This window comes from Paroedura picta, chromosome 7, assembly GCF_049243985.1.
Source record: "Paroedura picta isolate Pp20150507F chromosome 7, Ppicta_v3.0, whole genome shotgun sequence".
In the NCBI taxonomy this organism is placed as follows: Eukaryota; Metazoa; Chordata; class Lepidosauria; order Squamata; family Gekkonidae; genus Paroedura; species Paroedura picta.
In genome coordinates this window covers 12404281-12428713 of record NC_135375.1, presented here as the reverse complement: position 1 = coordinate 12428713, position 24433 = coordinate 12404281, and the positions used below count along the sequence as shown (strand labels likewise).

The 24433-nt window shown below is 49.2% G+C and overlaps 1 protein-coding gene across 7 annotated transcripts in view; it reads left to right on the top strand.

Moving 5' to 3' along the window:
- SMAD2 (SMAD family member 2) overlaps positions 1–10894 on the top strand; it is a 53765-nt gene extending 42871 nt beyond the window's left edge. For 5 of the 7 annotated variants that reach the window (XM_077346742.1, XM_077346745.1, XM_077346744.1 and 2 more), the window contains 5 exons: positions 617–670; positions 3078–3290; positions 3495–3632; positions 3835–3979; positions 7014–10894. In XM_077346742.1, coding sequence (XP_077202857.1) covers positions 617–670; positions 3078–3290; positions 3495–3632; positions 3835–3979; positions 7014–7137 — 674 coding nt within the window. In that variant the 3' untranslated portion in view covers positions 7138–10894. The remainder of the gene's footprint in view (positions 1–616; positions 671–3077; positions 3291–3494; positions 3633–3834; positions 3980–7013) is intronic. The other 2 variants (XM_077346746.1, XM_077346741.1) reach the window with 1 other exon arrangement.
- Positions 10895–24433: the final 13539 nt, after the last annotated feature.

The window sequence follows — 24433 nt, the reverse complement described above, 5'->3', positions numbered from 1 at the left end:
CAAATCTCCTAAAAGATTTTATATAGAAATATATATTTTGGCATGCCTCCCCTCGATTTCACAACCTCGTCCTTGATTCTCTTAGGTAGCAGCAGGACTTCTAAACCTTTCTCAAAGGAAAGCTGCCCGCAGCATGAGCTTTCTGCCAATGGTAGCAGGTGGAATCCCGTCAGCTGTAAGATAAGCAGAAGAAAAAAGTCTCAAGCGGGCAATTGTGAAATGATTTATTCCAGGGAAAACCGTGTTCGAAACAATTTCAAAACGGATTCCTGGGTATAGTCCATTTTCGATATCTTGTTTTCATTGGAATAAATCATTTTGCCATCGCCAGCTTGAGACTTCTTTCTTCTGCTTTGTTTACTTGTTGACATTTAAAACTCAAAACAGCAGTGCTCGGGTCAGCTCCCAATGTGTCCAGCGGTAGCTCTGCATGGATATCTTCGGGATGAACCTTGCACATTGCCCGTGTTAGTCAAAACCAGCCTCGAGCTCTTCCAATTACAGCTGCCCGGCATCCAAGAGAAATATTTGGCATGCGGCAAACGGCGATTTTTCTGCAGTCTGAGGCACTGGAGTGGATTTTGCTGTAAAGTAACACTGTCTCTTAACTCTACAGGCTCCCCGGCAGAGCTGTCTCCCAGCACCCTTTCTCCGGTCAATCACAGCCTGGGTAAGCAGCAAACGCTTTTCTTCCTCCTCACTTAAGCCAACGCTGCTTAGGATGTCGAAAGCAGGATTCAGAAAAGACCAATCTGGGAGAAGGACTGGGTGATAAAACCGGTGGGACTGGTTGTTTTCTGTCCACGATAACACCAGACATTTCAGGTGGCCTCTGTGGTTTGGGTGACTCTCTGTTCATCGTGGAGATTTAGGTCTCAAGCTGAGGCAGAAACTAGAACAGGGCGAAAAATTCCAGATGGGGGCGAGTGTCCTGTTGGAGTTCTCTCAGCCCCACCTCCCTCACAGGGTGCCTGCTGTGGAGAGAGGAAGGGAAGGGAAAAGTAAGCTGATTTGGCACTCCTGGTAGAGAAAAGTGGGGTGCAAAACTCATCTCTTCCTGTTTGAAATCAGTGATCGTGGCCACTAAAGAGTCCACGCCAAGTGGTACTGGTGGCCCACCAAGCCAAGTGGCCCACCCCAGGCACTGGTGCAGTTCTTGGGGACTGGCTCTCCTTACCACTTGCCACCAGTGGATCTCTAGCGCCAGGGGCCCATTGGAAAATTTCCTTGTAAGCCAGCCTGCCCTGTCAGACGGAGTGCTTTGACACTATTGAAACAGCTTTGTGTGTTCCCTGCCTTCCTTCACATATTGAGCGTAGCGTTCTTAGGCTAATTTTTTCCTCCCTGGCGTATTTGTAGTCACAAGGTGAAACCAGCCAGACATTTAATTGCTGGAAGTGACTGCTAGGTGACCCATTTGGGGAAATGGAGGAGAGGGGAGGTTATCGTTTTTAGGGGGAAGCGAACCCGTATTGAGTTGTCCTTTTAAAGAGTCGATTGACTATATCATGCAAACAGCAGCGTTGCCTACAAAAAGGTACTTGGGTTCCTTAGAAACCAGAGTGTGCTGAAGCAGGGCCCTGCATCTGGGTCACGGAGCAGAACTTGCGTTCAGCTTACCGCTGACTCATTCTGTTTCTAAAAAGAGCACCATTGAAACACCCCTGGAAACATGGAGAGACTGAACAGAAGCCTACGAGGCATGCCTTGCGCAAGGATGAGATGGCGCTACACTTAACGTGAAGCAGAGGGCCAAACAGCGCTGTTGGGGGAAGATCGTATCACCCATACATTTTTCAAAATATTTTTCCTAGTTTGTGAGACTTCTCCAGAGATTTGCTTGAAATTCAGTAGAGTTGGAGGGTTTGAGTTGGAAGCACAAAGCACGAGCTGGAAATTATGCCTTCGTTTCTCTTCTTCTTTTACTGGAGAGATTAATGCTATAGACCAGGGGTAGTCAACCTGTGGTCCTCCAGATGTTCATGGACTACAATTCCCATGAGCCCCTGCCAGCAAATGCTGGCAGGGGCTCATGGGAATTGTATTCCATTGACATATGGAGGACCACAGGTTGACTACCCTTGCTATAGACCATTAGACAGTCCTGTGCACTTGTCCCACCAAATACGCCCATCAGATACAGCCCAAGACGGCCCCAAGTCTGGCCATCCCGTCAAGCAACAGTTTGCGTTATATAGTTAACGCATTAAATGTTTATGATGTTAACACAAGTAAGTTATTGAGTTCAGTTTCTTTGTACTGGATCAGTAGGACAATGGGGTTTGTGAATTCATGCTGTCAACTGCCCTGAGCCTTAAGGGAGGGCTGTATAAAAATGTAACAAAATATAAATAAAATAATTGTGAGACATCCTGCCTCTCATGCACGCACGCACGCGCACACACACATCCCTACCCTGGCTGGATGCAAGATTCTCCTTCTGGCACAGGGGAAATGCAGCGTACCAGGAGAATGCGCTGTCCTAAGCAGAACAGACAAGCAGAATCCAACCTCTTTGATGATCTTTTCCTTTGAGCACTTTACCTCTTAATTCTGGAATGCACAAAGCATGTGGGATATTGTTGAACTAAGGGCAATAACACAAAGAGCTTTGATGGGCTTGAAGCTGCGGTTAGCTACTTTAATGCCAAAGATTTAGAAGTGTGCCACATGTTCAGCCTGGAGAAAAGGAGGTTGAGAGGGGGCATGATAGCCCTCATTAAGTATTTGAAAGGTTGTCACTTGGAGGAGGGCAGGATGCTGTTTCTGTTGGCTGCAGAGGAGAGGACACGCAGTAATGGGTTTAAACTACAAGGACAACGATATAGGCTAGATATCAGGAAAAAATTTCAGTCAAAGTAGTTCAGCAGTGGAATAGGCTGCCTAAGGAGGTGGTGAGCTCCCCCTCACTGGCAGTCTTCAAGCAAAGGTTGGATACACACTTTTCTTGGATGCTTTAGGATGCTTAGGGCTAATCCTGCGTTGAGCAGGGGGTTGGACTAGATGGCCTGAATGGCCCCTTCCAACCCTTCCAATTCTATGTTGACAAATGCCACGATTTTTTTGTCCCCCTCTAGACCTTCAGCCGGTCACCTATTCAGAGCCGGCGTTCTGGTGCTCGATAGCGTATTACGAATTGAACCAGAGAGTGGGGGAGACCTTCCACGCGTCGCAGCCTTCGCTTACCGTAGATGGCTTTACAGATCCGTCGAACTCGGAAAGGTTCTGCCTCGGTCTGCTTTCAAACGTTAACAGAAACGCCACCGTGGAAATGACAAGACGGCACATAGGTAGCCACTTCCTGTCTCCTCAGACTCTCTCTCTCTCCCTTTTTTTTTTTACAGTGCTGAAGAACAGGTCCTGGCTTTTATAGATGTGGGGGTTGATTTTGGAGTTGGCTTAACTTGGAGTCGCAAAAGGAACACTGCAGTAAATAGCTGACCCTTGCCCTAAGTCTCTGTCCACTTTAAAACTCCGGCATGTCCTTTTTCCAGGAAGGGGAGTGCGTTTGTATTACATCGGTGGGGAAGTTTTTGCCGAGTGCCTAAGCGACAGCGCAATCTTCGTTCAGAGCCCCAATTGCAATCAGAGATACGGGTGGCATCCTGCAACGGTGTGCAAAATCCCACCAGGTAAGGTACAGGCAGCCTGCCGAAAACGAAACCTGCTCCGTGTGTTCTCAGCTGAGTTTTCTGTGCCGCGTGCTCCTTTGGCTCCTTTCACTGGTGTAAGGCTTCCCCAGTGGAGAATTAAAAGAAGAAAGCATTAACAGTTTAATAGCTTGAAGGAGCAGCGGTTGTTTATCAGGTTGGTATTTCCTTGTATTTTCTGCAGGCTGCAACCTGAAGATCTTTAACAACCAGGAATTTGCTGCTCTTCTGGCTCAGTCCGTCAATCAGGGCTTCGAAGCGGTTTATCAGCTCACACGAATGTGCACCATAAGGATGAGCTTTGTTAAAGGATGGGGGGCTGAATACAGGTATGAGCACATGATTGGCTGCTTCTTATGCAAAGGGCTGCATTCACACCTTCACACCTCTGCTCAGTGTGTTTTTCCAGCCCTCACTTGAAGTTGTCTGTGCTTGTAGCCACCATCACTTTTGGGAGCACTGAAGTACTTCTTTTAATCTGTTCTAAGCCTACTCTTTAATCTCCCTGAGGGCCCATGAGTTCTTGTCTTGTGAGAAAGGCAGAAAAGGACTTCTTTCTCTACCTTCTCTACCCCTTGCATCATTTCGTAAACCTCATTATTAGTATTAGTATTATCGTTGTTGTTGTTGTTATTATTATTCCTAGGAAAAGAGCCCATTGTAAACGAAATACAATGGGCGCTAGAATGTGGGGGAGAGGGAGGGACAGGGCAGCACGGAAAGGAAGGGCACCTTAGTGAGGAGGCGTCATCGAGGGCGGGCGGCGGCGGCGGGGTGTCCTCGGCTCCTCGACGTGCCCACGGCGGCCATGTTGAGTTGCGGGCGGGTCTTGTAGAGCTCCGACTGGCGGGGGCTTGCTCGGGCGGCGGGCTGACGCGACAAGAGGCACTTTGCGTCTCTCGCCGCATTAGGCCGCTGGGCAGGGAGCCCCCAGCAGCCGTGCTCTGCGTGACTGCCGGGGGCTCCCTTGGGCAGCGGCCTGACGCGGTGAGAGGCGCGCGGCTGCCGGGGGCTCCCTTGCGGCCGGCCTGATGCGCCAGGCCAGTGGCAAAGGGAGCATCTGCGAGCCGCGCTGTGAGCGGCTCGCAGTTACTGGGGCTGGGAATCGGAGGGACCAATCGGCAGGCGCTGCGCGCCTGCCGATTAGTCCCTCCGATTGTCCATCCGGAGGAAGGGTCCAATCCGGACCCTTCCTCATCACGGACACATCCCGCCTTAGAACCCCTTAGCCATTTATTTAGTCCATGGCGCCCGCGGCACCACAGGCGGTTTAAAGATGATGATGATGGTGATGATGATGATGATGATGATGATGATTATTAAATTTCTTCCCCGCCACTCCCAAAAAAGGCTTGTGGCGGGCTACAAAATGTGCATAAACCCCCCATAGACTTTCCCCTTAAAACACAAGCAAAAATTACAATGAAGAGCTAAAAATACATAAGATACGGCGAAATCTCAATACAACTCAGCTCAGCCCATTCCCCTAATATAATCTCCTAGAGGAGGAAGGAAAGAGGGTCGCTAGTACCCAAGCCGCTGTCCGGATTGCTTCCCCCCAGTTGTCATTCCTCCAAGCTAAGGATCCTCTCCGCTTTAAGGAGCTCATTCATCGTTTTCGTAGCCCTTCTGTTGAGAGAGCAGTCTGCTTTAACCTTAAAACTTGAAGATGTTTGTGGCATTAGACAGACTAAGTACCTCTTTGATACTGCAGTTTGAATGAACCACATTGGAATGAGTCATCCCATAAAAACAAAGCTATTGTGAAACACTTTAATATTAGCTCGAAGTTACAAGGACTGTGGCCAGTTTTTCTTGCCTCCCTGCCATAAAGAGCCATTGTCTTTCAGTAGTTGTATGTGCCCCATCAATCCTTCCCCCACTGACTCAGTCTGACATGTTGCAGGGAAATGCAGATTGTGTAGATCTGGAAAGAACCCCCCCCCCCCCCCCCAACCAGTTTCCTCTCCCTCCTGTAAAACAGATGGAAGATTTGGAAGTTGAGTTTCATTTGTGGCCATGAGCCGTAAGCTTGAAGTGGCATTTGCTTTGTGTGCAATTGCTCCCTTTGGAGCAGGCTTTCTCATTCAGGGCTTCCTCACAGGAACAACATAGAGGCCCCACGTTCAACCCATTCTCCAACAACTGCACTGGTTACCAGTTGAATTCTGGATCAGACTTAAGTTTTTGGTATTCACCTTTAAGGCCAGACACAGCCTGGGCCCAGTGTACCTGAGGGACCCGGTGGAGCTCTGTGCTCCACCACCTCCAACTGGCTGAGGATCCCTGGCCCCAAGGAAGCTCGCCTGACCTCACTTTTTCTGTCCTGGCTCCGGTCTGGTGGAATGAGGAGATCAGGCCCCTGACAGAGCTAGAACAATTCTGCAGGGCCTGAAGAAGGGAGCTGTTCCCCCAGGCATTTGGTTGAGGTTGACCGAATCTAACAACATCCTCTGGACCCCTGAACCTCACTTCCCATCAGTCAAATGCCCTGATTTCTTCCGGGCGGGATTCTGGAGATTGGGGGGGGGGGGATCATTTGGGGTGAGATTGGGGTCACTGTGTAGGCAGGTAGTTGTGTGTTCATGTGCAGGAGGTTGGACTAGATGACCCTGGAAGTCCCCTTCCAACACTATGATTCTAACCGACCAACCATGGGATTGTTAAAATTGAGGTTGTTAATTGCTGTTCTCTCTGTTACTGCTGTTCCTATTTTTATTCATTTGAAATGGTTACTGAGTTATACTGTATTGTTCCTGTTCCCCTCTGTTTCATGTAAACCTCCCTCAGCCTCAGGGGAGGGCAGTATATAAATGTAATAAATTAAATAGATCAGGGGTGGTCAATCTGGCTTTCCCAGGTGTCACACTGTCATGGGCTCATGGGAATTGTAGTCCACAGACATCTGAAGAGCCGCAGTTTGGCCTGTGTTAGATCTATTAGCAGCATTCAAACCATGAATCCATTAATATATATTTAAATTAAATCTGTTAACCATTTATCGTGTGATATATGGTCATGTTGGACCCCCCCCCCCAGTGTCCAATGATGAGCCTGGAGGTGGTGGGAAAGGGAGGGCCCCAGGTGGGCGTGTTCACAGCTCTGCTTCCCAACCATCTTCTATACAATTGCACCACTTCCGGGGTTTCTCAAAGTCTGAAGAACGTTTCAGGGGTTTCTCAACGATAAAAAAGTTGAGAAAGGGCGCCCTATGGTTTTGGAATTCCAACGGGGTCCACAAGCTGGGATCCAAAAGGCTCGGGATCCCTGGTCCAAAAGGTGGGCAGGGGCCATCCTTGTCACTGGTGCCTGCTGGCTTCACGGCGTGTTTTTCCTTCTCTCTCCCCCCCCCCCCTTCTCCAGGCGGCAGACAGTTACAAGCACTCCTTGCTGGATCGAACTCCACCTGAATGGACCTCTCCAGTGGCTGGATAAAGTATTGACTCAGATGGGCTCCCCTTCAGTACGCTGCTCCAGCATGTCCTAAAGCTCCTTGTCTTTGCGGGTGGGCTCGAAACGCCCCGGCCCGTCAGCAGACTGAACCTAACAGCTCGTCTGTCATAGTAACTGTGTGTGGTCTCCATGAACTGTTTCCTATCAACAACAAAAAGAAAGTTCAGAGAGAGAGAGAGAGAGAGGAGAGACAGGGGGAGGGGGGAAAGCACTTGAGGGTCTGATAAATTTTAAAGCACCTTGTGGATTCTGTTTCCTATACTCTGATACTAGGTTTAAAAAAAAGTTAGTGTATAGAAACACCTTCTTCTGAAGGAGGGAGGGACATTTTAAAGACTTTAATGGTGTTTTTATTGGGTATATATACATGTGAGTGTCCTGAAGGTTTACCAATAACATGGATGGTTTTGCTTAAGGCAGGGGTCGTCAAACTGCGGCCCTCCAGATGTCCATGGACTACAATTCCCAGGAGCCCCTGCCAGCATTCGCTGGCAGGGGCTCCTGGGAATTGTAGTCCATGGACATCTGGAGGGCCGCAGTTTGACGACCCCTGGCTTAAGGCGTCGTGGCCCCCACTTGCCCACCCCTGGCAGGGCAACGTCCGGCTGTCCTGGCTTGGATTCCTTTCAATAAGACATCTAGAGCTCCCCTCTCTGACCTCCATCAGACATCTCATCAAAAGCCCAGGTCCTCCTTTCTCAATATTTTTTGATATTTTTATATATAAATATATATATATATGTATATGAAGGCTTTCAGCTGCCCTATAATAGGCTTTTCTTGCAGAAAAGCTTCCCTCCCCTCCTGCTTCGCCCCTGCAGTGGCTGCTGCCTTAAAAACCCCTCTTTGGAGAGGAAACGATCCTTGGGTTTGGACACCTCGAAAACATGGATGCTGCACGTACTTTCATGGGCCCAAAATGTGTACGGATACCGCTTTTCCTCCTTCCTCTCCAGCATCATGTTTAGAAAACATCTCCTTCCTCGGCCCTCCCAGGACGACGCATCTGTTGCCGGCAATGGGTGCTCGGCTCCGCAGGCCGCTCGACACCTTTCCGTTCAAGGGGGAGGGCACTCCTGAGGAGACTCCCTTATGGATTGTGTTGTTTGAGTGCCAGTTTGGTGTAGCGGTTGGGAGTGCGGACTTCTAATCTGGCATGCCGGGTTCAATTCTGCACTCCCCCACATGCAGCCAGCTGGGTGACCTTGGGCTCTACACAGCACTGATAAAACTGTTCTGACCGAGCAGTGATATCAGGGCTCTCTCAGCCTCCCCACCCTCACAGGGTGTCTGTTGTGGGGAGAAGAAAGGGAAGGCGACTGTAAGCCGCTTTGAGACTCCTTCGGGTAGGGAAAAGCGGCATATAAGATCCAACTCTTCTTCTTGAACCGTGGCTGAAGTGGATCAGGGCACAGCATGGTGTAGTGGTTAAGGGGGCGGACTCTAATCTGGGAAACCCAGGTTCAGTTCCCCACTCCTCTTCATGAAGCCCACCCGGTGACCCTGCGCCTGTCCCATTTCTCTTAGCCGCACCTCCCTTGCAAGGCACCAGTTGTGAGGAGAGGAAGGGAAAGGAGATTGTGAGCCACTTTGAGACTCCTTAGGGTAGTGGAAAGCGGGATATAAACCCCAAGTCTTGTTCAGTTTGTCTTCTATATCTCCCTAGCCTCCTATTTCATTACTTAGAGTTGTGACTAATGTTAAAGGCTAACCACAGTTCCTTATTGATTCTGATTTTGGAATAATCTTCAAATCTTTGTTCGGAGAACACAAAATGGAGTTAGTCACAGGCAGGTATGGTTAAATGGGGAGGCAGCCCTCAGTCCTCATGGCCTCTTGTCAAGAGTGACCAGTGTGGAACTGAAGAAGAGTTGGTTCTTATAGGCCGCTTTTCTCTACCCAAAGGAGTTTCATAGCGGCTTCCCATCACCTTCCCATTCCTCTCCCCACAACAGACACCCTGTGAGGTGGGTGTGGCTGAGAGAGCCCTGATATTACTGTTTCATCAGAATAGCTTTATCAGTTCTGTGACTAGCCCAAGGTCGCCCAGTTGGCTGCGTGTAGGGAAGCGGGGAATCAAACCCATCTTGCCAGATTAGAAGTTGCCGCTCTTAACCACTGCACCATTGGTCCTTTGACGTGCCATTAAATAGCCACATGTGCAGTCTGCTCTTGCACACATATCCTAAGAGAAGCCTTCTTAGTTGAACAGTCCCCCCTCCCCAGAAAAAAACAGTTCCAGAGGTTTGCACTTCTGCTCAGGAGAAGAATATAATGTGCATTGCAGATCCCTTTTCTGCAGATCCCGTGGATCCCTTTTCACAGGTGAGCGTACTTTCTGAGGAACGCTTCCTGTGCAGTTTCTGCCTTTCACAGTATAAGCCTGCAGTGGTCAGTTCTGAATGGATCGGCATAGGGTTTTTCAGAAGTTGATGACACAGTTCCATCCCAGTGCTGTCAGGGTCCCTCCAACTAAGATTATCAGGCTGCTTTGCCTTTAAATCTGCCAACCAATTGGCAAGCTGCGGCTTCCCCTCCCTAAACCGGCCCTAACTCCAGCAGCAGGGTTCCAAGCGCTCTGTGAAACAGCGGGTGGTGCTGCATCCAAACAAGAACTGAGAGCAGTCAAGAACGTTGGCCTTCTCCTGGCCTCCCCTTCCCTAGTGGGCTAATGTGCAAAATTGTCATGCCGTCGAGACCTGGACCACCCCATCTGTCCCTCCCATGCCATGAAGTTCTCCTTCCCGTGTTGATGTAAAGCTGTAGCTTTCCGGGCCCAGTCTGATCCGAAAGACGTGTGTGTTTTGTGAACCTGGGGCTGGATCTCGCAGAAGTAGCCGGTAGGCTGGGCGTGGCCGGCATAAAGGAAGCCTCCACGGTGCATCGGCAGGGAACTGTGTTGGTCTGGAGCAGCAGAACAAAGTTTCAAGTCCCGCGGCACTTTTCAGACCTCCCAAGTTCGATTCTGGGTGGAAGCTTGACAAAGCACACAAAAGCTTGTCCCCAGAGTTAAAACTTGCTTGGGCTGAAAGGTGCCACTAGACTCAAAACTTCCCTCCATAGTACATGTTATTGTGAACCCGAGGACACTGCATCTGAACCTTACTTAAGAAATATTTTGAATTATATTCTATGGATAAGACTGGGTCGGGTGAGGGTTGGGAAACTGTATAGAAGGGTTTTTCTGACGGGGGGGGGGGACGGGACGGGGGAGTATACATCCTACTAACAATCTTGTGATCGAGCTGTCTGTCATTCTCGTCGTGGTGGCAGTAGCAGGGGTTGCCTCTTGTCTGTTTCCTTGCCCTCCCTTTCCCCTCCCCCCTGCCCCGTTTCCCAAATCGTTCCCATTCGCGCTAGGGCCGTGCTTTGTAAGCGCCACCCTAGCGCCCACTTCAGCTTCAAGAACAAACGCGGCCAGTGTTAAGCTTCGTCATCGACCGACAGAACAGCGGGTAGCGACGATGGGGGGGGGGCGGGGGGGGGAAATGATGATTATTTTTTATGCCGTAAATAAATAGGGCATAGGAGCAATACCAAAAATCAAGTTTTGGAGGTGTCGTGCGGGGGGTGGGAAGGCGGTTTAAAACAACGAAACAAAAAGGGTGGGTCAGGCGGGTCGGAGGATCGGCTGAGCGGTTACCAATTTTTGTGTGTGTGTGTGTGTGCTAGTTTTACCAGTAGCCTATTGTATTGGTAGAACTCGTGAACCTAAGAAAAATAAGCTTTTCATGCGTGTTGCAATTGCCGAATTATGTGAATACACTAATTAAAAAAAAAAAAAGTTTTAATTCTCTCTCTGGTTTGTTTGAATGGCGAAGCAGCTGCTGCCCTCCGGGAACGGCCCACCCCAGGAACGGGCGAAGGACACGCTCGGTTCTGGACGGCAAGAACCGTCAGCAAAGTGCTTTGGATCGGCTTCGTCGGTGGCCGTCCTTCTCCCCCATGCATGGCGGTGGCAAAGCTCTTTTTTTAAATAGGGGGGGGGGGGCTTTGTTGCAGAGTGGGCTAGGGGGTCTGCTGCTCAGCGGGGCAAACTTCTGGGCGGTTTCATTTCTCTGCAGGCCGCGCCCGTTTCCTTGGTCTGGAAGAGGCAGGCTCCTCCTTCAGCCTTCAGGGTTTTATACTTTAATGCAGGGGTAGTCAAACTGTGGCCCTCCAGATGTCCATGGACTACAATTCCCACGAGGTTCGTGGGAATTGTAGTCCATGGACATCTGGAGGGCCACAGTTTGACTACCCCTGCTTTAATGGATGCACTTTCTCGTTCCTGCTGCCACCGAACCCAGTCCTAAACTTTTCATGGTTGCTTGGAACTTTTTGAAAGAGCTGTTAAAAACACCGTCAACTGATGGACATGGGGTTGTCATTGCCTCAAAGAGGTAAGTAACCTCTAGTCCTTATTAAATAAACTTGGTATTTCTGCCGAGAATCACCGAGAGACTTTGCCGTAAATGAGTGAAAAATGCTAGGTGAATACTGCAATGTAATTTCTAGGTGCCACGGTATCCTGGTGCCAGGGATTTGCCAAGCCTTGGCCTGAAGTAGCTCTTTGGACCTTGGCCTTGGAAATTCAGCCCACTCCTGTATCTTCAGGAGAACTCAGATGTCAAGAGGCCACATGTGACTCCTGGGAGAAGAAGGGAAGGCTTTGGGACACAAGAGGACTGCTGGGTGACCTTGGGCCAGTCCTCTCAGAGCTCTCTCAGTCCCACCTGCCTCACAGTTTGTTGTGGGGAGAGGAAGGGAAGGTGATTGTCAGCCACTTTGAGACACAAGGCCTGCTAGGTGACCTTGGGCCAGTCCCAGTTCTCTCAGAGCTTTCTCAACCCCACCTGCCTCACAAAGTGCCTATTGTGGGGAGAGGAAGGGAAGGTGATTTGTCAGCTGCTTTGAGACCCATGAGGCCTGCTGGGTGATCTTGGGCCAATTCCAGTTCTCTCAGAGCTTTCTCAACCCCATCTGTCTCACAAAGTGCCTATTGTTGGGAGAGGAAGGGAAGGCGATTGGAAGCCCCTTTGAGATACACAAGGCCTGTTGGGTGACCTTAGGCCAGTCAAAGTCCTCTTAGAGCCTAGAGCCTCTTGCCTCACATGGTGTCTGTTGTGGGGAGAGGAGAGGCAAACGACTGTAAATGGGGCACAAAAAACCCAACTCCCTTTCCCCCCCATGCTCTTGGGAGTCCAGTGACCCAGGGTGACCTTGCCTGAATCACTCTTGCTCTAACGCACCTTCCCAGGGTGATTGGGAGGAGAACAGGAAAAGAGGAGAAAAACCTGCTGTCCTGCTTACAGTTTGGGAAGCATAAAAATCAGGGTAGTTCCAGTGTGGGGAAAACAACACCGTTGGTAAGCAGTGGTGGCATGGTTTTAAAAATCTGGATGGAACATTTTTAATCGTGGCAGCTGGTTGCCTAATTACATTCAGCCTTGTCACAGAATTAAGTTGTTTTGGGGAAACATTGAGTGAGCACTGCTGGCATGAGTTTGATGGGGCCTTTTTCTACCCTTCCCTATTCATTGCTTCCCTCCATCCTGCTGTCCATGCAAAAAAAAAAGAGAGAGAGAGAGAAAGAAATTGCACCTGGACAATTTGAAGAAGGCTCTAGTGCATGGGTAGTCAAACTGCGGACCTCCAGATGTCCATGGACTACAATTCCCAGGAGCCCCTGCCAGCATTTGCTGGCAGGGGCTCCTGGGAATTGTAGTCCATGGACATCTGGAGGGTCGCAGTTTGACTACCCCTGCTCTAGTGCAAGGCTGTGTGAAACCAGTTTTTACTACTTTTGACTTTTTCAGGTTCTTCTGTCCTTAGGCTCTTCACAGTGCTTGCCTGGGGAATGCCCAATCTCTTTCCTGCCCCAAATCTGTGCCCCACGGAGCCCTTCCTTTTCTTTGACCGTGCACGGGGGTGTTTTCTCCAGGCTTCTGTTTCCAGATTGACGAGGCTGTAGCACAGAATTTAAATTAAATTTGGACGTCTGAGGAATTTGACCTCCCGCCAGCCAGATCCAGTTCAATCAATGTGTAAGAGGGGTGGGGTACATCTATGGCACATGAATCACCAAATCCATGTGCCTCTTTTTCCACACGGTCATATAGAGACTTTCAAGGCATATGCTGATATCTTAAGTGGCATCTATGCTCTGGCAGGTTGTTCCTGCTGTCCTTTGAGTTGGCATCTGAAGCCGTTTATTTTTAACTCGCTTACCCAGCTTGGCCATTGCGCTTAAATTAAGATGCACAAATTCTCCACACGGCCCTGGTAGCATTTCTGAGCTGCACTTTGCAGATATGAGAACATTCAGGATTCCATGGCAGATTTAAAGTGAAGCCCACCTTCAGGCATGGGATGGGAGAGGTCAGCTCTTATAGTCACAGCTTAAATATTTGAGGAAGGCCTCGGACTCTGCCCTGTTAGCCCTCTGGAGTTAACTAGTTGGTCACTGAGAAAGGATACTGAATTAGACTGACCACTGTCAGATCCAACAAGGCTCTTAGGTAACCTATGGAGGCCTTTGGTCTCCATGCCCTGTTGTTGGCCCTCCAGAGGAACTGGCTGGCCCCTGTGAGAACAGGATGCTGGACTAGATGGACCACTGGTCTGATCCAACAGGGCTGTTTTGATGTCCTTATGGAATCCTCAGCCTTTTTGCCCTTTTGTTGGACCTCCAGAGGAACTGGTTGGCCCTTGTTTGAGGCAGGATGCTGGACTAGATGGACCACTGGTCTGATCCAGCAGGGCTCTTCGGATGTTCTTATGGAGGCCTCAGTCTCCATGCTCTGTTATTGGCTCCTCTGATATTCTTTGAAGGCCTCAGCCACTGTGCCCTATTGTTGGACCTCCAGAGGGGCTGGCCAGCCCCTGAGAGAGACAGGATGCTGGACTAGATGGACCCCTGGTCTGATCCAGCAGGACTGCTCTTAAATTAGTATTGCTAAATAGCCTTCAACAAGATAGTTTTAGAGAGGAGCAAACCAACAATATCATAAGAAGGCAAGATATTATGACTAAAGCTCACTTACTTTGGACACATCATGCGAGCCAACTCATTGGAGAAATCATTAATGCTCGGTCTGGTCAGCGGCAAAAGGAAACGTGGTCGCCAAAGGCTGGCTCTACACGATCAAAGCCAATACAGGGATGACCATGAACCAACTAAAAGAAGCGGTTATCGACATGGCAAAAACTTTCCAATAGAATCGTCGAGGGTCGGACACGACTGAATGGATAACATCATCAAATAGCCTTCAGAATAAGAGAATTGACGTTCTCTTCCTCTGATTTGAAGGCGGAAGAATGGCTGTTGGTCTTTATATGAGGAGCAGTGATGCTGAGTGATGAAGAAGCCTTGGCTTTGGAAAGGGCTGGGGTGGAACTTCTGCACAGGGTCAGGGAGCTCACTGGGTGACGGAGGCACTTCCGCTCTGCTGCACGTTTTGCAGGTTGGTTGTGAATCTGGAAGAAGAAGAGCTTTGCCCAAGCAGTCAGACGTAGATGTACTGATTGTCTGAAAGGCTGTCGATGGGTACGCATTAATTGTGAGAAGAAAGGTAGGCTTTTATGCCCTGCTTTTCTCTACCCTAAAGTCTCAAAGCAGCCCACAGTCCTCTTCTCTTCCTCTCCACACAATACGCACTCCATGAGGTAGGTGAAACTTAGAGAGCTCTGAGAGAACTGGGACTGGCCCAAGATCATCCAGCAGGCCTCCTGTGTCTCAAAGGGGGGGCTGACAAACCTTTCCCCACAACGTGCACCTGGTGAGGCAGGTAGGACTGAGAGAACTGGCTGGCATGAGGTCACTTAGCAGGCCGCAGGTGTCTCAAAATGGCCTCCAAGCAATTTTGCCAGCAAGGCTGAAGTCATCCAAGGTTGGTCAGCTCACACCTCTGCTCCCCCTCAAATAGGGTTTTCTTATGCAGAGTTTTCAGAGCTACTGCTTGGGTAGGTGACGGGAGCCCTGCTCTTCATGCATTTCTAACTTAATTCAACAAACCTAACAGAGAGAAGGGAGAAAATCAGCAAGAGAAGAAAGGAAGGCTTCGAATTCTACCTTCCCTTCCACATGATGTGACATTCTGTGGAATTTGACAAGTTGGCGGCAGGATCGGCAGCTGTGAGTGCGGTTCCTGTTGTGCAGATGGTAGAAGGGGCACAGGCTGTCACTGGGCCCCTCCCCTCCCCAGGAGCAGTCCAGATCCTCGGGCAGTTCCTCCTCCATTGATACGGCCACAGCTTGGAAGTGCTTGTGCTGTGCACCATTCAGCTGCCGCTTTCCAGACAGCATGCACGGATAGTGTCATGAGAGGCAGGAAGGCTCAGAAGCAAACATGGCACTTTAAGGGTGCCATAGAATCATAGAGTTGGAAGGGACATCCTGGGTCATCTAGTCCAACCCCCCTTGCACTATGCAGGACACTCACAACTCTGCTCATCCACTGTCACCTGCCACCCCTTGAGCTTTCACAGAATCATCTTCTCCGTCAGGTGGCTCTCCAGCCTCTGTTTAAAAATCTCCAAAGATGGAGAACCCACCACCTCCCGAGGAAGCCTGTTCCACTGAGAAACCATTCTGACTGTCAAGAACTTCTTCCGGATGTTTAGACATAATTTATTTTGCATTAATTTCATCCTGCTGGTTCTGGTCCGTCCCTCCAGGTTGGTGGGAGGAATGCGCCCTTGTTGGAAGCTCTGGACTCCAGCAGTCACCCCCCCCCCCCCATTATGGTACACTGACGCTAGCCCTACCCTTACTGGGCCGGGCCATCCACATTCCTTACTTTGTGTGGGTCGGGATTGGCAAATGCCCAGAATTTGTGCCTAAACAAGGGAGAGATGCAGCATAAGGAAGTCAAGATGCAAAATTAAAGGGCAATACTGTGTTAGGCAAAAATCTAAAATGCATTTATTTAGTCATGCTTAGATTGATATGTCCGCCCCCTTCCGGTGTAGTTGGTTTGTGGCGGTTTACAACATTTCGATTACAAATGAATTAAAAGTTTAAATGGCAAAAGTTAAAACAATTTAAATGGCAAAAATTTTGAGGTGCCTGTTACGAGGCCTGCTGGAGTGGCCTCAGTTCTCTCTGAGCTCTCTCAGCCTTTTTTACCTCGCAATGTGCCTGTTGTGGGGAGAGGAAGGGAAAGGAGATTGGGAGCCACTTGGAGAGACTCTTTGGGGTAGCAAAAAGCAGGGTATAAGAAACCAACTTCTATTTCCAGCTTTGTTTTAGATGCATATTTTGCTAAAGAGAAGTAGGAAGGGGATTAAGTGTTTTTAAAGTAGGTGGAGTTTTAGGTCTGCCAGAAGATGGATTTAGGTAGTGATCAAAACCAGAGTCTCCTTATTATAACGGTCCCCCTAAACAACGGGTCTCCTGGACTTGTAAGGGAAGAAGTCAACAGGAAATTGAAGCATTGTATTTTAAAGGTGCTTTTGGAAACTACTGGGGCCCCCTGCGGTTTATGGCCAGGGTAGAAGACTTCCATGCATCAAAGTTCTCCCCCCCCCCCCCCCCGTAGACTATGGATGACGAGTTCTGGTCTTCTTGGCAACCCTGTTCTCTTGGCATTTAAGCTGAATTGCAGAAAATAAAAACAAGGGCAGCCTGTGGTTATGGAAATTTGGGATTTATTTTTAAAACAAAAACAGTACAGACTGAATGGGAGGCGGGGGGAGCAAATGAAACCCATATTTCATGGCAGGCACACATTGAAATGTAGTAAACACGGAAGACGTATGAAACAGCGTAAGTGTACTAAGGCAGAGCTCTCTCCTGGGGTGGGAAGGGCTGCTGGATGCAAACACCTCGAACTGGGACCGTGACGAACTTCGGTGGGTGTTGTTGAGCGGCCCAGTGGGTTGTATATGGGTCTCCCTCATTTTTATTATTACTATAAAAGAAGGAGGGATTGCCTTCCTTTCCTCTTTCCCACAACAGACACCCTGGGAGGTTGAGAGAGCTCTGAGAGAACTGCTCTGAGAACAGCTCTCTCAGAACTGGGACCAGCTGAAGGTCACCCATCCCAGCTGCCTTTGGAGGAGTTTGGAATCAAACTCCAGCTCTATATTAGAGGCTGCTTGCTCTGCATTGCTACACCAAGCTACAGTTAAGCTTAAATTGCCATGGGTTTTTAGCTACAGGCATGAAGAGTCATTGAACGTCAATCCTGCCCCAGCAGTTTGGTCCGTGGGAGCCAGTGCGAAATGCTGGACATCTACGGAGCACTGCTTTTTGGTGTTTTCATCCTGCACTGAGGGAGGATCTCTTTATCTGTCTTAGCACAGCAAGAGATAAATGTTCCCAGGACCTCCCTGAAGTTTACTATAGGGTGGGGAGATAAGGCGAGTAACAGACAAACATCCCCCTGAGCCAGAAATATGATGATAGAGGAGGACATCAAATGCAGCTCCCCGATGAGTTCTGAGGGAGCTGCCTTGCAAAATATCCTTGTCGGCCGGCCGAGGCAGCGTTATGTCTAGGCTTCTCACGGCCTTGGCGCTGGACGGCAGGCCCGAGAGAAAAGACGCACGTGATAAACACGCGCCAGCCGTGGAAGGGAGCTTAAAAGAATAGATTGGGTGATAAATACACCACGGGGCGGGGTGGATATTGAAATGGAGTGAGCATAAATTAAATCCCCACGGAACGCAAAGGGGATTATGGATCACCGGTGGAAGGTGTGGTTTTGACGGTGTGTTCAGGGGAGCTTTGCAGAGTTCTGAATTGGTTTATCAAGGTTATCAGAAGAGGGAGTCCTCCAGGCAGGGAACTGGGTGGATGGCGGCTTTCTTAACCTTGCTGTCCTCTAAGGCCGTGCCCTGGTCTCCGTCGGTCAGCCTCGTGGAATTGAAGGCTGCTACCGGTGTCTCAGAGCCACTGGCAAAATAATCTCCCCTCCATTGCTCTGTGCTTTTGCTGTCCACTCAGGGAGGGCCAAACAGGAAGGGAAATGTACCATCAAGTCCAAACTCACGCATGGCGACATCGAAGTTCCAGTGTGATGTAGTAGTTAAGAGTGGCGAACTCTAATCTGGAGAGCTGGGCTGGGTTCCCCGCTCCTGTACTCCAAGCTGGGTGACATGGTTCTCTTAGCTGTTTTCACAGAGCAGTTCTGCCAGAGCTCTCTCAGCCCCACGGCTGCCCTCCCTAGGGCCTGGAGGGTGGGGGAGCCTCTAGCACCCATTGTATTTTGAACATATTTCCCAACCCACAACTGGGAGCCTTAAATCCTTGGTCTGCCACAGAAGCTTCCTGGGGTGACCAAGGCAACCCCAATATTTAGGGGGTTGGAGCCGAAGAATCTGAGACTTTTCAGCCTGGAAAAAAGGGAGTGAAGGGGAGACATGATTGAGGTCTATGAAATTCTGCGTGGGGTAGAGAGGGGGACCTGGAGGGGGCTTTTCTCCCTCATCCAAAATGCTAGACTGCAAGGACATCCCATGTAGTGACTGGGGAAGAGGGTCAGGAGGACAGGCAGAAGGAAATACTACATTACTCACTGAGTAAACTGGATCTCACTGCCAGTGGAGGTAGGTGGCTTTAAAGGGGAGTTGGACAGATGCATGGAACAAAAGGCCAATCATGGCTATTCTAAATTATTGAGTAGTGGGTTCAATAAGGCAGAGTTGCTCATGAGCCAGGGCATCGGCTTTTTATTGATTGCAAACATCAGCCCACCACCCCAGCTTATATACAGTTCCGGGCATAGCCTGTGATTGGCCCTGAGCGGAGCCCTCTGATTGGGCCATTATCGCAAGCAATAGCAGTCCGGATCCTGTGCTAGCCAATGGCCTTCATGCGTCCCCAATGCTGGGCTTTCTCAACCAGGGTGTCATGAAATCTGGGGGTTTCTCGATGGCCCCAGAAGCGTTCCCCGAATGGGCAGTTCATTAATCTGTCGTTATTTTTTAAATTTGTTAAACCTTGATCACGTGATAAATCGGGACCTCCAAAACCTCTTAATGAGTGCTGTTGTTTTTAGTCTGACGGGAACTTTTAGCATCACTTGTTTCGGGGTGGGGTAGGTGCTGCGGGAGGAGACCTGCGGTTCTCACGCTAAGCATGGGTGGTGTGTTTGCCTTTAACTGTCTTCAGCTGCAAGGCCAGAATCAGCCACTGGATGGTGGCAGAGAATAAGAAATTGCCGGTGGGATGGTGGCTTCAGGAAGTTGTGGAGGACTGAGGAGTTACCTGATGGGTGAAACTTGTGACCAAGCTGGATCCTTTTAAGGCTTTGTAGGCAACATGATGCTACGGTGATTGGTGTTTTGTTAGTAGCAGCATGATGGGAACTCCTCCCGCTGGAGGCTGCAGGTGACAACATAAGAGATGCCATGTTGGATCAGGCCAGTGGCCCATCCAGTCCTACGCTCTGTGTCACACAGTGCCCAAAACCCAGGGACTGTCAGGGGGTCCACCAGTGGGGCCAAACTCCAGAAATCTTCTCATTCTTGCCTCCCAGGTCCCAGAATACTTCCCGGGACAGAGTGCTCCATTCATGCCTTGTGGCTAATAGCCATTCATTGACCTCTGCTCTTAAGAACATGAAAGAAGCCATGTTGGCTCAGGCCAATGGCCCATCCAGTCCAACACTCTGTGTCACACAGTAGCCAAAGCCCAGGTGTCATCAAGAAGTTCACCAGCAAGGCCAGAACTCCAGAAGCCCTCCCCCTGTGCCCACCCCCAAGCATTAGGGATACAGAACATCCCTGCCCCAGACAATTTGGCCCTTGTGGCTAACGGCCACAGATGGACCTCTGTACCAAGTATTTCTCAAGTCCCCTCTTGAAGCTGTCTTATGGTCTCCACCACTTTCTGCAGCTGTAAATTCCATGTCTGAATTACTCTTTGGGTGAAGAAAGATGTCGATTTGTTCAAAGCCTCATGCTGAGCAATTTTATGGCGTGCCTCAAAGTTCTTCTGAGAAAGGAAGCAAAATACCTCTTTCTCTACCTCCTGTACCCCATGCATGATTTTGTAAACCTTTAACATGTCACCCTCAGTTGTCATCTCTCCAAGCTAAAGAGCACTTCCTCTTTAACCTCCCTTCATAGCCTTAATGTGGATCTTGCAGGAGAGCTACATGCAGGCCTGGGTTGTAGGGCTTGGTGGCTCTTTGAACACCTGAAGCTGCCTTCTGCCATGTCAGACTTTTGGCCTATCCAGGTTCCTCTTGTCTGTTCAGCCTGGCAGCAGCTCTTCAAAATCTCAAGTCTTTCATGTCACCTGGTCCTTAAAGTGGAGATGCCAGGGACTGAACCTGGGACCTTCAGAATTCAAGGCAGGTATTCTGCCATGGGACCACTGAGGTCTTTCACAATGCCTGCTGCCTGGTCCTTTAAACTGGAGATGCTCAGAATTGAACCTGGAACCTTCTGCATTTAAAGTATACATTCTATCACTGAGGTCTTTTCTATCACATGCTGTCTGGTCCTTTAAACTGGAGATGCTGGGGATTGAACCTGAGACCTTCTGTATGCAAGGCAGATATTCTACCACTGAGCCACTGAGCTCTTCCTCATTGTCTACTGTCTGGTCCTTTTAACTGGAGATGTCGGAGACTGACCCTGGTTGCTTTGGAATGTAAGGCAGATATTCTACCTCTGAGCCACTGAGGTCAAAGCTATCTTTAAACATTTGCAACAAAAAATCAGAGTCCAGTGGCCCCTTTAAGACGAACAAAGATTTATTCAAGGCGTGAGCTTTCGAGTGCAAGCAGGAAGAGTGTTTGCACTCAAAAGCTCACGTCTTGAATAAATCTTTGTTGGTCTTAAAGGGGCCAGTGTACTGATTTTGTTTTGTTGCGCTGCTTCAGACCAACACGGCTACCCACTTGAATCTATCTTTAAACATTCGGATAGGCACTTTAAAAGCATGTGCCTCCAATAGTGTGACGTTCCCCTTAGTTCCACACTCTAACACTGGGGGGTGCTGAATTCTCAAAAATGTCCTGTTTTCATCTGTTTTTTTTTCCCCCCCTTTTGCAACCTAGCCTTGTTTCCAGAGCCGGGCCCTGAGAATCAACCTTACCTTTCCTCCCTGCCTTAAAACAAATTCATTAAACACACTTAGCGCTTTAAAAAGGGGTGCTAGGGTATTTTACTAAACTTCTAAAGTTGAATTGGGGGGAGGGACCCTACAATGCTGGAATAATTAATAGCACCGTGCCCTTTATTGAATGTAAGTACATCCTTGTGGGCGGAGAAGCCGATGAGGGGAAAAAAAGCCAAGTGGGGGATCCGTTTCAAGGTTATTAGTCTTGAATATGTATATCCGAAGCTATATTTAGATGGCGGCAGGAAGGAAAAGGCTGAAGCTTCAATTAATTGTAGGGAAGAGAGGTGGGTGGATTTTTCAAAGGCCCTGCCTTGCCTTCCATTGTGACTCTGATGGATCAACATGAAACTTCAAAATTTCCTCTTTTGCACAGAAAAACCCAGCTGCAAAAGGACACTGAAAGTGTATCATCCAAGGGGTGTGGAATGTCAGCTCTTGATTGTCAGATGCAAAGTTTGTTAAATCCTTTTGTTGGTCTGATGGGATGGCAGGTGAAGAGGAGAAAAAGGCGTCTTTGCTTCTTTGGAATTGACCAGGGCAGTTCTGTGAGCCCACTGAAGAAACAAGAACTTGGTGAAAGGAAAGTTTCCCTACCTTTGTATGGACAACAGGGTGACAACTGAAATAAGAAATTAACAGATATCCTGAAAATGTATATGCATTTTTTTTCTGAGAAATTTAATATAACATTTCTGTAAGATTGTATTTGTTGAGCCAATCATATGGCAACAAAGATGGTGAGGGGTTTGGAGGCCAAGTCGTATGAGGAAAGGTTGAAGGAGCTTGGTCTGTCTAGCCTGTAGAGAAGATGACTAAGAGGTGATATGATACCCATCTCCAAATACTTGAAGGGCTGTCGTATAGAAGATGGAGTAGAGTTTTGTTTTCTGTTGCTCAAGAGGCTCGGACCAGAACCGATATTTTGAAATTCATTCAATAGAATTTTTGGCTAAACATCCGGAGGAAATTCCTGACAGAGCGGTTCCTCAGTGGAACAGGCTTCCTCAGGAGGTGGTGGATTCTCCATCTTTGGAAGCTTTTAAACAGGCTGGAGAGCCATCCGATAAAAATATTGATTCTGTTAACTTAGGCAGACCGTGAGTGGGTGGGCAAAAGGAACCTGTGTCAGTGCTTGGCTCTTGCGACTCGGTCTTGCGTGCCCAGGGAAAGGCCGATCACCACTTTGAAGAGGGAGAATCTAGGCATGGGATTGGGGTCACTGTGGGTGGGCAGGTAGTGTGAATTGCCTTCATTCTGCAGGGGGTTGGATTTGTTGATTCCGGAGGTCCCTTCCAACTGCGATTCTGATTCTAGGGCTCTCTTGCACAGTGGTTCCTGGGCTGTTGTGTTATATCCACACTCTTCGCTTTTTTCCTTGGTGTCACTTTAGTATTATAATCCTTGAAGATGGCGGGCAGGAGAAGCCTGCTCTACACAAGCCCCCCTGACCGTGGATGAGGCCGATCCTGCATTGAGCCGAGGGTTGGGCTAGATCACCTGCATGAGTCCTTCCAGAAGAAGAAGAAGAGTTGGTTCTTATATGCTGCTTTTCTCTACCCGAAGGAGTCTCTGTGGCTTCCAATCGCCTTCCCTTCCTCTCCCCACAACAGACACCCTGTGAGGTGGGTGAGGCTGAGGGAGCCCTGATATCACTGCTCAGTTGGAACAGCTTTATCAGTGCTGTGGCGAGCCCAAGGTCACCCAGCTGGCTGTATGTGGGAAAGCACAGAATTAAATCCGGCTCGCCAAATTAGAAGTCTGTACTCCTCCCCACTACACCAAGCTGGGTTTCCAACTCTAGGGTTCTGTGATTCTATGAGAGGAGATTTGAACCAGTGACCTGCTGGATCGTGGATCACTTTTTAAGCCACCCTGCCATATCACCTCTGACCGCAAGTCCTCTTACGCTAGTGCCACAGCTGAACCGTGCAGCCAACTCAGAATGACATCTCCATTCAGGAGTGACCTTTCGTTGACCGAGGCGCCATTGAACGGCTCCGGTCCGATTAGGTTTCCCTCGCGGTGTTGTTGACACAAATAGAACCCGTGTTCAGGGAGGTTCAAAAGTAAGGACCTCGAAGGCGGCCTTGTTTGAGCACCGAAGAAAAGGGAACAAGCTGATTGCGACGATAAGGATCTTTTTGCATGCAAACCAAACCTTTAGCTAATAATACTAAATGCGGACAAAAGAGCCCCCTCCGGTCATTTACGGGTAATAAAGTATTAATTAGAGCTTTGTCATAAACAGCCCTCGACCTTTAGGCCGGGACAATAGCCAATCCGGGCTCCTTTGTCGTCTCCCGCACGATCCCGCCTTTGTCAAATGTTGGCTACAGGTGAGCCCCATCCTTCGGGAAAGGTGAAGCCCGGTAACTTGAGGCCCGCTCCCCAACTTCAAACTAATTAGTTTCAAATTAAATTTTCCACTCTACCAGGCCAAGCACAATGAGCGAGATCTCAAGACAGAAGGAGCCCTTTGGAAAAGCAAGGAGGCGGGTGGAAGAGGGGCGCATAAAAGAAGCAGCAGGCATTTAATACGTCTCCACGAAACCTAATTGTGGGGGGAAGAAAGAGGGGCGCGAGGCTGCCTTTTCTCTGCAGAATGACACTGATTTACATCATCTGGTCTCACCGATGTTCATTTGGTGGTCACCGACGGGGAGGGGGGGGGAAGAGGGGAGAGGAAATGGCCTTCCGATATGTCCGTTTGTGAAACCATCTGAAAAAACGCCCCCAAATGTATTCGAAGTCATTTTTGCGGCCTTCTGCACTGAAACTTTGTGGACAAGAAAAGGGACGCGCGCATTTACTTGTGGTACCTTGTGCGGAATATTGTAGCTCCTTAGTCACTGCTCAGTTACTCAGAAGAAAAGAGTCAAGGGCTGTGAGTGCCTTCAAGACTAACTGAATTTGGGGCAGGGGAGTTGTTTTGGGGAGTCCCTGCTCCCTTCTTCAGAAGAAAAGAGCCAGACTCCAGGAGCACCTTTAAGACTAACACAATTTGGGACAGGGGAGGAGCTTTCAAGGAGCAGGAAGGCCTGAATCTGAAGCACAAGGGGGGGGGGGTTGCTCAAATTTGTACACTTGTTAATTGTTCTGACACTTGCTTTTACGTGCATTGTGAATTGCCATGTTTTCTTTTTTATGATGGCTTGGGCACCTCAAAAGCTGGAAGCAGCCCAGGCCTCTCTAAATTATCTGAGAAGTCCTGGTGGTTTCCATGTTGGCCGAGTTTAAATACGCAAAGGAGGAGCTGAACACTGGCTAGCTT